This window comes from Eurytemora carolleeae, unplaced genomic scaffold, assembly GCF_000591075.1.
Source record: "Eurytemora carolleeae unplaced genomic scaffold, Eaff_2.0 scaffold176, whole genome shotgun sequence".
NCBI classification, from domain to species: domain Eukaryota; kingdom Metazoa; phylum Arthropoda; class Copepoda; order Calanoida; family Temoridae; genus Eurytemora; species Eurytemora carolleeae.
In genome coordinates this window covers 347,064-358,978 of record NW_019396091.1, presented here as the reverse complement: position 1 = coordinate 358,978, position 11,915 = coordinate 347,064, and the positions used below count along the sequence as shown (strand labels likewise).

Below are 11,915 nucleotides of genomic sequence, written 5' to 3'. Positions count from 1 at the left end.
TCATATGAGCTTATTTTCTTTGCTTGAATATTGTAGGCTTCACTTTCAAACAATAATGTCTTAAAACACTGATTTACGAATTAAGATCCCCCCAGGTAGAATTTCTGATCGGGTCATTGTGTACAGTGGCTGTACAATAAGAAGTCTAAAATTCCAGATGCCCCCTCTAATACTAATATCTCGATGATTACAGCCCAGTCATGTGCTGAAATGGCACGTACCCGCCAGTTTGTAACCCCCAGGGACGGAAAACAGAGACAATAGTGGTCCCTGGGAGGACGTATATCATGGAGTTCAGTATGGGGTTCCAGACCGTGTCAAACTCTGAAATTAAATGCCAGGGCCAAGACATTCTGATGGACGGGTCAATCCAGAAGGGGATAGTGTCTCATATGGAGTATGCAGTGCAGATTGAGACAGAGGTGTTCTTGGTAGAGGGGTCGGAGATAAGAGCAATGTCGTCCTCAGAGTTGTTAGCCTGCAACCCAAGAGGTCCATCACAAGGCTGTGTAGGTGCGTTACATACCTACGCATGTGACCAGCCAGCAGGCAGCTGCACCTACAAGCTGATTAGAGAGGTAGAAGGTTTATTAGCTCCGTACTATTTTGCATCCACAGAGAATGAACTATTTTATGAGTTAAAGGGGGGGCATGCCCTCCCCATCCCTTGTGGAGGATACAAGGCCTACTCTACGAATGTCAAGGATATTGTGCTGGTTAGAAGCTCAGAAATGACAGATTCAAAAATTGCCAAAATCAGGCCCCAGGATGTGAGTTATGCGGCTGAATTCAGGTCCTTATCTTTGTTCCTGAGGTTCAAGCTCGAAGTGGTGGAAGGGCGCAAGGATGCACTGGGCAAGTCAGTGTTTTGCGCTCTGAATGTGAAAGAGCCTAGTTTAGCTGCACCGCACAGGGTGGAAAATGATACATTTTTATTCCGCTGTGCGGATGTCATCTATCAGTATCAGTGTCGAAGAGTGATTGTTGATTTGATAGAGTCGGAGTTTTGCTACCAAGATGCTCCGATAGAACAAGTAGGCAAATACAAGTTCATGAATCTGGAAAATAGAATGCTCCGACAGGAATCTTCTAAGGAGCCATGTATAGAGAACTTTCCTCGTGTTTTACAAGGAGTCGATGGATGGATCTGAGTTGGTCCAAAAGTGAAGAAAGTCCCTCCTCCTAGGACTGAGCAGAACGGCAACCTAGTCCTATCTCATCATGCTGATGAGGTAGGACTATATACAGAGCAGGAGGAGCATGATTACGAGCATGTGACATCCTTGCTCCACTATAAGGAGCAAGTGACAGGCACATTGACCCATGCAGTCTGCGCTCAGGACGATGAATGTGATTTAAATCCACTCCCAGGGACTCCCTCGGACTCATTGTCCAAGTTGGAGAAGGAAACCATAGAGCTGGTGGAGTTGGGACCATGGGACTATTTTTTGGTAAAGATTTTGGGACCAATCTGGACTGGAGTATCATTCGTGGGAATTTGTGGAGGAATAATCACTGCAGTACACTATGGAGTATGGGCTGCCAGATCTGGAGTCCTTGTTTGCAAGTCCTGCAAGAAATCCGAGTCTGAAGAGCAGCTGCGGACAGCACAGTTGTTAATTGATCTTATGGGAGATTCCCAATCGATGCCAATGAGGAGGGTCCCCACCCAAGGGGTAAGGTACACCTCCAGGAGTGGGAACGCCAAGGAGAAGGTGGAGCTGGAGCCTGCCCTGACCCGCCTCTAGATCGCTGAGAAGATCAGGGGGGCATGTGGCATAGGGATGATCATTGTTTGATCTTTCAGCGAACTATTGCTGAAAGGGGTATTAACCCCTCCCCCCCTCTGTATATATAAAAGTGCTAGTTTGTAGTTATAAATAGACAAAGCCAAGCCAAGTTATTTAAAGATCAAGCCACGCTGAATTCTGCGATCAGTTTCTACCTGACGCTATCCCTTATCTCAGGGTAGCGTGGTGCAAGGAGGATTGACCCGCCGAGCCAGGGAAGCTAGGGATGTAACCCAGAGCAGGAGATGGCGGGTCTAACGAAAGCTTACAGATGAGGCAGTTGTTCGTCAACCCTTTCAAGTATCAGACGATTGAAGTTAACACTGCTGACCTTCTCTACGTTTGTTATAATTGATCATATAGTATAGTTTGATTTTGTTTGTACAAAGTAATAATAAATTATAATCCCGTATTATCAAAATATCATTGGTAATGAGTTGTTGATTTTAAGCCCATAATATTTATCCCGACGTAACTTTGGCATATTTAACACTATATATATTTGTTACAAGAATACAATTATAGTATTCTGGAGTGAAGACCAAGGAAGTGTGTGCTAGATGGATGGAGTTCAGAAACCTTATCGGAGAAAACCATAAAATTATTAATGGAAATATCTTTCTCAGGGACCAAGTTACATTTATTTCATTGCGAATATGATTGCGTGAAAAATTATTTTTAGAGCCCCAGTTGCTAGAAAAAAAATATCAGGGTCGAAAACCTTTTTCGCAAACCTGGAGCTAAAATTTCAACATATTTTGCGGCCCCCTTTTACACCTAATTGACTATGTCCGTCACTGTTTATCTTTATAACGAATAAGCAGAAAGAACTAAAAGTTTCCAGTAAATACTTTTCTATCAAATAAGTTTCAAGAAAAAATATCTGTAGCTTAAAATTATACTGAGAATTGGACGGCAAACAAATACAGCGGAGTCCCTTCAGATGTAATTAATTGTTTCAGATTTTAGTTGCAAATATGAAATTATAAGTTTGAATTTCCAGTTTGAATATATGACTCCAAATTAGATCATTACGCCAAAAAAATAACCTAACTTGATAAAAAATTAGATACGCATACATTCTTTATGCTGATAGAGGACTTCTGCTCAGGTTAAAGTTTTACTTTTTTAATCAAGTCAAGATGATTATAGTATTTATTTTCAAACACAAAATACAAAATAATAATGTATGGTGGTTCAGCTTAAAATAAAACACGAAAGAAAATTTATTATGAGGCAACTGAAAATATAATATTTAAAAATTTTGTTCTGATCGGTATTTGTTGAAACAGATTATTATATTGAAATCTCAACTGAATATACATTCATTGTGGATTTATAAGTAAATACTTGGTCAGCACTTAAGTAATCAACATTTTCAGGAATGCATTCATTAAATACATATTGATATAGGAAAAGTAGCAATGTATTCTTGTTGACTGTAGTAGACGTTGGCATCCACCATTAACAAAGGGTGTGAACACATTCTTGTTGACTGTAGTAGACTTTGACACCCACCATTAGCAAAGGGCGTGAACCCATACTCGTTGACTGTAATAGACTTTGATATCTACCATTAGCAAAGGGCGTGAATCCATACTCGTTGACTTATAGTAGACTTTGACATTTACCATCAGCAAAGGGCGTGAACCCATACTCGTTGACTGTAGTAGACTTTGACATCCACCATTAGCAAAGGGTGTGAACCCATTTTTGTTGACTGTAGTAGACTTTGACATCTACCATTAGCAAAGGGTGTAAACCCATTCTTGTTGACTGTAGCAGACTTTGACATCTACCATTAGCAAAGGGTGTGAACCCATTCTTGTTGACTGTAGTAGACTTTGACATCTACCATTAGCAAAGGGTGTGAACCCATTCTTGTTGACTGTAGTAGACTTTGACATCCACCATTAGGAAAGGGTGTGAACCCATTTTTGTTGTCTGTAGTAGACTTTGACATCCACCATTAGCAAAGGGTGTGAACCCACTATTATTTACTTTTCTATACTTTGACATTAACCATTAGCATAGGGTGTGAACCCATTCTTGTTGTTATAGATAATTTCAATGCAAATGCCACTGAAAAGCTTAAACCACGTCAAACTAAATTAAATAAGTTTTTAGTCATAACTGCTCTTATTAAAAAGCTTTGAAAAAAGAAAAAATATTGTGAATTTTTATTTTGTAACCGGATAAATTTGCTTCCTCATGATTGTGAGTAAAATAAAACTAGAGTAGCCACGAGGTCACAAAGTCGAAACAGCAATGTTGCATAGATAACGCCATCTCCCTCTGTCTATAGTTTAGCGTAACACGATGAAAAAGACTAATCCCAATATCTTTACAAACCAAAGTCGCAGACCTTAGATATTTTAAACTATGAATTTTGTTGGATTACATTATTTAGGTTTGAAATAACGAAAGTTTACATAATTAGGTTAAAAAGGTATCGGGATTAGAAAATTCGAATTTGTGACAAAAACTCAATTCCTTTCGATTGTTTGTGTGATTTTTATTTTCAGAGGACTGAAAAACACGAAACTATTGCACACTGTTTATTTTCTGGTGGTTGTAACATTTTTCGGAGTATCCTACGGAACATGGCCAGGAACCCCAATATATAAGGTTAATTTTTTTAATCGTTCAGTTCTCTAAATACTATCATTATCAATATGATTAATCGATTTACGAAATGATTTGAATTTACTTTTTAATGAAAACTAATGATTCAGCAAGATATATCATAAAAATAAGTTTTAACCCGTGCTTTAGACCATCATTGCAAAATCTCTCCCCTGAACTTTCATAAAAAAAAATAATCCTACAATTAAGACTCCATCTCAAGTTTACAGGAAGAAAAAAACACTTGCTTCATACTCTAATTTTCTAATATCCTAGCAACCTGAAGATTTAAATCTTTAATATTTTATTAGGAATTCTGCAAGATCAAATAGTCTAAGTTTGAAATAGTATAGGTTTTCACAGTCCGGTTACAAAGATATAGAGTTTGAGACAAGTATTGAGTTCCTTTGTTTGAAGGTTGAATACCCTTTAAACACAGTCCGAGGGAGAATCTGTATGGAGGAGAGACTAGATTACGACAAGGATAATCTCAAAGAAACTTCAGGTAAACTCTTAAATCTGTCATCCACATTTATCAGTGCTCATTCATCAACATTCATCAGTGCTCATTCATCAACATTCATCAGTGCTCATTCATAAACATTCATTGGTGCTCATTCATCAACATTCATCAGTGCTCATTCATCAAAATTCATCAGTGCTCATTCATCAACATTCATCAGTGCTCATTAATAAACATTCATCAGTGCTCATTCATCAACATTCATCAGTGCTCATTCATCAACATTCGTCAGTGCTCATTCATCAACATTCATATATTATGTCAAATAAATTGTTCAGGGTAAAAACTAAATTCATAATTTTTTATCTTAGATTTAACAAATGTATCGCTCCAATATGCTTGGCTGTTTTTGTAATTATAATGTCTCCGATTAATCTGATTTTAATTCTGTAAATCTATACTTTTGTGAGTTATATATATCTTTTTAAATCTGAAACTACAAAAATAAATATTTTCATTTGAGTTTTTAAAACCCTGTTTTCCTGTATTGTTTCAGCAAATATTAATTTTAGCTCTGAAAAACGCGGAACTTTCCGCAGTCAAAAATCGAACATTGCTGCAGTTAACGTAGTGAATCGGACATGCCAATGTATAAATGGTGATTGGTGAACCATTTGAAATCACATTTTTAGTCCATTTCAGATTTTTGTAAATTCGCTGCTTTATTACAACTAAAATCTTGAGTTTTTGCCACACACTCTGATTTTATAATCTCTATATATTTGCAGCCCTATGTCGTATGACCTTAGATATTTTAAACTATGAATTCTGTATGAAATAATAAAGGTTTATACCATCAAGTTGCATAGAGATTAGAAAATTAGAAATTAGAAAATCTTGTTTAAAGAAATTAAGTCTTTGCCACAAACTCAAATCTTCTAACTCCTATTTTTTCACTTTGATATATTTTAAATCTAAATTATTTGTTCTAATATGATTATAGTTTGAAATATCTAAGGTCTACGACATCTGGTTGCAAAAATACAGGGATCAGAAGATAATATTTTGTGTTATAGACTCCATTCCTTTAGATATTTACGTGAAGCCAAGATTGATAGTGGTTGCTCTAACGGGGGTTAGCACCATCTTCGGTTGTATGTTTCTATTCAAGGTAACAAATTAAATATTAAAATCTTTAAACCGGCTCCTCTACGAAACTAATATAACATAAACTCTAATTTTTTAATTCGTACGCTTTGCACCCTGTTGTAAATCTTTAATATTTCAAACTTGATTATTTGATCAGGAAGAATTAAAAGTTTGAAATGTCAAAGGTAAAAAAAAGTTGTAATTTTAAGGATTGTAAATTTTGAGTTTGAGAAAAGTAATCAATCTTTTGACATGGAAAATATTAAAAACGAAATTGTTTTTGGAGCTTATCTTAAATCTATTTGTTTAATGATTTAGATACGTTCCTTCATAAAGAAGTTGTGTCCTGGAAACAAGGCGAATATCGGAGGAACCTACAGACGAAATCTCTTCGTTCTCTCGGAGACAGCTGTTTTGTTTGCTGGGTATAATGCTTTCGCCTTATACAGGGTTACCCACACAGGATAGAATCCGGGGGGAAATTACAATAACCCCAATTTTGATTTTGGGCAGTTTACATTTAAAGCACAGGATGCGACTTCAGAGACAACTTTACACTGTCTGTTATTTTTTATCCTGCAACTGTAAACTTGTTTCGTTCTTTGCTAAATCATTAAATAAGTCCTAAAACAACAATAATCAAGGCAGGAGACTTAAGTCAACCTTTGAATCGTCATATTTAAAGAGTTTCAGGTCATTTTTACTGTCTCTTGAAAAACAGACGACTAAAACATATCTTACGTAATTAAAAGTGACCCATCATTTAAAGCATTATTAAAGATTAATAACAACATGTACTTGATAAACCTGAATGTGATAAATATGGTAGCTTGGAACTTTTTAAACCAAATGTTTGCCTCTTTGTCCGTGTTATAAAAGTTGGTCCAACTCCAGTCTCAATAATTTTTAATAGAGTTTTCATACTTGTTCATATCGACGTACATTTCTATATTTTAGACAGTAGTAGTGTTCAGAATCTTTGATGACAATCTTTTAGAATTACTGGTAATTAGAATAAGAAGAAATTAAATTTTATTGTTTAGATATTCTTGTTTCTATTTATGGGAATCTGTTCTTATATTCCTCCTCTACCCAACACAAGACAAAATAGGAATAAAAATATTTCTTTCATAGGAGTTGGTCACTCAGAACCAGAGGGGTATATCTTCCTTACAAATCATTATTTTTACATCTAGTTTTTTCTTAACTATGTTCTGCATAGCCTTGAATGGATTTCTGGCCTGCAGGATGTACCTTAGAAACTGCAGGGGCGCAAACTGTTGAAAAAAGGGGGGTCGATAGGGTGCTATTTTGGAAATACTGATTCAAATAAAATGATATTTCAAACAGGGGGCTCCAAGGGCGTAGAAATAAGACTTTAAAGTTTTGCAAGGGATATCTAGTATCTGCATAATTTATCATTATTTTGACATCTAGTTTTTTCTAAAGTACTTTCTTATATGCCCGAATGTAATTCCAGCCTGGATGTAACTTAAAAACTGTAGGGGATCAAAAAGGGGGGTCGAGAGGGAACTTTTGTTTTGTAAATCTCAAGGTTATGCAGATCTACAAATTAATTAAATTCCTCTCCGATCTATCCAATTGTGGTCATAGCCTGCAAGAATAACTTTAATTGCGGGATCAAGCTAAAGTTCCAGCCTCAGGCATTTTTCTTGGAACAGCTTTTAGTGATTCTTCATGTTCATTTCATGCCGTCATTCTTTATAAAGTACACGGAAACAACTAAAAACCTGTCCTACGGACATCTAGCTACTACAAAAAAAATATCGGGCCCAATATATATATATACTGTGATAACCAGAAAACTGTAGATAGAGAAGATGACATTAAAATAATACTGAATTGCATTTGATGTTCTTACAAAGCAAAGTTAGAAAAACACTTATGTGTGAAATGAATTAACACAGCACAATTACGGTGTCTCATGTTCATTGGACTATTAAAAGTCATAACTTTACTCTAAAAGTCGACTTTCTATTCCAGAGTTTTCTGATTATCACTGTTTTTGATAAATTTATAATAGAATTCATAAAAAAGAACAAATCTCACCAATTAAACCAGAAAATGATTAGTTTCGATTATACTTCAAGAAAAGAATTATAAATATTAAATATGTGCAGGCACATCATGGGTTTTCATTATATACACTGGCAACTCAATAGGTGAATAGAAAAATTTTAATTTATTTTTTTAACTAAGATGATTATTTCTTAAAAATAGTTTAAGGTTTAACGTTCAGTACTGTTTGGTCTAGCTGGTTAAAAGTCGGCCATGTACTCTATAGTACGCCCTACTACTGTTAATTATTTCATAAGCTGAACTCTATAGTACTACCGTACTACTGTTTAGTATTTGATGTGCTGAACTCTATAGTACTGCCCTACTAATGTTCAGTATTTGATTCGCTGAACTCTATTGTACTGTCCTACTACTGTTTAGTATTTGATGTTCTGAACTCTATAGTACTGCCCTACTACTGTTTAGTATTTGATGTGCTGAACTCTATAGTACTGCGCATATTACTGTTGAGTATTTGATGTGCTGAACTCTATAGCACTGCCCTACTACAATTTAGTATTTGATGTACTGAACTCTATAGTACTGCCCTACTACTGTTTTGTATTTGATGTGCTGAACTCAATTGTACTGCCCAACTACTGTTTAGTATTTGATGTGCTGAACTCTATAGCACTGCCCATACTACTATTTAGTATTTGATGTGCTGAACTCTATAGTACTGCCCATACTACTGTTTAGTATTTGATGTGCTGAACTCTATAGTACTGCCCTACTACTGTTTAGTATTTGATGTNAAAGGATCAAATTAATCCGTATAAGGAAAGTATATGTTTATACCGAAGCAGAACTCAGTATCCAGAAATATGGTGCAACACAGAATATAAGAATACTAAGGCTAATATTTGGTTTAACTAAACAAAGTTGAAATATGACTTAAAGAGGAGTTTGGCATCTTATTATTGGCTTTTTAGATATTTTACAGTGATAACCAGAAAAATTTGAAATATGAAGACGAAATTTAAGCAACGCTAAAGTCTCAGAATATATATAGAATAACAGGCGGAAGCATTTGGTTTGGGAAGTGTTGGACTGTGGAGGTTATTCAGTACAATACATAAATGTCCAGATGTTCAGTAATCTTGGGGGGGATTTTGAAGATTCACTTTCCAAACTTTCTCTTGTTATCTTATTATCTTTACTTTGATTAATCAAACATGCATTTTCAAAACTGTTTCAAATAGTTTGTGTATTTAGGAAAAGTCAAAAATGTCAACATTCTCAATCAATACTTTTTGTGTTATGTAAAAAAAACTACAGGGGGGGTCAACCCCCCAGCAGGAATAGGGTTAAGCTACATTCAGTGATAACCAGAAAACTCAGGAATAGTAAGACGATTTTGAAGATCAAGTGTTAACTTTAAAAAGTTCAGCAACCATGAAACACAGCAATTGTGCAGTGTAATTTTTTAAAATATAACATCAGTCACATGTTTTTATTTGTCAACAACAACAAAAATGTTATTTTTAAATCCCGTATTTGATGTCCAATTATTACAAATGATACATTTGAAATTAGAAATAATTGAAATTTTTTGGCCAAATCCAGTTTTACAGTTAAAATGTTTGCAAAAATAAGGGTCCAAAAAATTATAAAATATGTATTTTTGAAAAGCCCTTGACCATGCCATTTAAAATATGCCAAAAAAAATTTCAAAATTTTAAATAACCTGATTTGTAATTAAGAAAAACTAAAAATGTGCAAAATTCATTTGACGGGTTATATGAAAATAATTTGCAAAACTTGTGCAATCAGTTTTCCCATGTCATAGGTTTTCCAAAAGCTAAAAAAATTTTAAATCTGACAGTTGAAAGTGGGTCAAAACTAAGATTTAGTTTGTTACTGGAAAAAGTAGTCGTTCAGGCAATAAGTCTGAGGACTCAGACAGTTAGTATAAAAGCCCGGTTTTAGACCTAACGGGAGGGCTTTGGGTATTTATGAAAAGTCAGAAAATTTCAACAGCCTCAGACCAACACTTTTTGAGTTATCTAAAAAAATTACCCCCCCCCCAAACCAGCAGAAATATAGGGTTAAGAAATACAAAGTTTTGACTTTAACAGAAGATATAATTCTTAGCGAACTAAAATCAATAGTTTTTCAACGAACGAATTGTTCATCAGAGCAAGATTTTGTATAATTTCTTAAAATAATATTTTGGGGATGACATAAGGCATCGTAGATTTTTGTAAATCTCGTTGAATGGAGGGATACTCAAAATCACGCTCACAGTCCCTTAAAAGTCAAAATTACGTTTAGAAAAGGGACAAATAGTCTTTAAACTTGGTTTTAAAATAGGTTTTACTTGCATGAAAAAAATGTTTAAATTGTTTAAACCGCTACAAAAAGTAGTTCTTCATGACACCGTTCCACGTGGTTCCTAGACGTGATACAACTCCTGAAGATCTCAAAAACTTCATGTTTCTAGGAAAATATTCCTTTAAAAACTGAAATTTAAAAAAAATATTTTTTATCAGTTTAAAGGAACTGAGTTTTTGCCACAAGCTTAAATTTTCTAATCACAGCGTTTTTGCAACCTAATAGTGTAAACCTTTAATATTTCTTACTTGGATTGTTGCATCTATATAAAAATTAGAAAAAAGAGTTTGTGGCAAACAAATTTTTCTTTTACAGTAAATTATTTTCATTTTATTATCACAATACTAATAAACATATTCTCTTATTTCCAGTTCCAATAAACATAGGAATTTAACTGAATTTAAATTTAAATTTAACCAAGGAATCGTCATATTTAAAGAGCTTCAGGTCGTCTTTACAGTCTCATCCTGTATGGTTAAACCAGTGTTATGTATTTCAAAATAAAAAAGATTATTTCGCATTTAGAGAGGATTGAAGAAAACAAGTTTGCAGTTTTTATCTCGAGGATGAAAAGGGTAAACGATTTGAGAAAGCAAAAATCATAATTAAACCATTTTTTCTGAAATCTCAGGAGAGGTTAAAACTTTTGTGTGGAGTATTGTTGATCACTTGATCTCGATATCCAACGTGGAAACTTTTAATTGCACGGTATGAACACCACGGGCCATATTGAAAAAGGATCAAATTAATCCGTATAAGGAAAGTATAGGAAACCACCCGCATAGAACAAACGACCCTGTTTTAGAGTCTGAAAACGACCCGCACGACCCCAAAAACTGGCGCCGGTCCGACTCTGTTTTAGTACTAATAAAAGAGTCGTTTTTAGACCGAAAAGACCCTGAATCCGTCTCTCCTCAAAACGGATGGGTGTCGGTTTACTTCACGGCAGGGGGCCATTATCTCCCTCAAGATTTATTACTTTGGCGCCATATGTCTACATCTGCAAGCTGTCGAGACAAGCTGTTTTCCACCCCCCACCCCCCCATACCCTCGTCTGCTCAGGGCGTCTTCTTAGACGTCTGTAAAGGGCGTCTTCTAAGGACATCAAGACCCTTTAGTGTATTCAAAAAAATTATTATTTATCCCCCCCCCACCCAAAAAAAACCCCCCCGAAAAAAAATTTATCTATCGGACGTCTTCTAGGACGTCTTGCTGGTTATGTACAAGACTGTGTCAAGACGGGGCGTACACAGGGTTTACCCAAAAATATTTTAGGAGGGTAAAAACTGCCCTTTCCCAAAATTTTATTTTTGGTAACCTGTGTACACCCAGTCTTGACAGAGTACATAACCAGCAAGGACGTTCACAGAAGTTCTAAAAATATATAATATAGTTATAAAAAAAATGTTTATTATTAAAAAATTTAACAAAATCGTAAATAAATATTTAAAGCTATATTTGAGCTGATTCTGCAG

At 35.1% G+C, this 11,915-nt stretch overlaps 2 protein-coding genes across 2 annotated transcripts in view; both read left to right on the top strand.

Annotated features, from left to right (window-relative positions):
- Nucleotides 1-2,863: 2,863 nt before the first annotated feature.
- Nucleotides 2,864-7,161, top strand: LOC111718431 (uncharacterized). Its single transcript, XM_023494014.1, has 6 exons — nt 2,864-2,901; nt 4,316-4,418; nt 4,833-4,920; nt 5,970-6,049; nt 6,346-6,452; nt 7,071-7,161. The coding sequence occupies exons 3-6, from the start codon at nt 4,872-4,874 to the stop codon at nt 7,159-7,161; spliced, it is 327 nt and encodes a 108-aa protein (XP_023349782.1). The 5' UTR covers nt 2,864-2,901; nt 4,316-4,418; nt 4,833-4,871.
- A 3,777-nt stretch (nt 7,162-10,938) lies between these two features.
- The window catches only part of LOC111718436 (uncharacterized), a 4,693-nt gene continuing 3,716 nt past the window's right edge, over nt 10,939-11,915 (top strand). Inside the window, exon 1 of the mRNA XM_023494025.1 lies at nt 10,939-11,015. Coding sequence (XP_023349793.1) covers nt 11,007-11,015 — 9 coding nt within the window. The 5' untranslated portion in view covers nt 10,939-11,006. The remainder of the gene's footprint in view (nt 11,016-11,915) is intronic.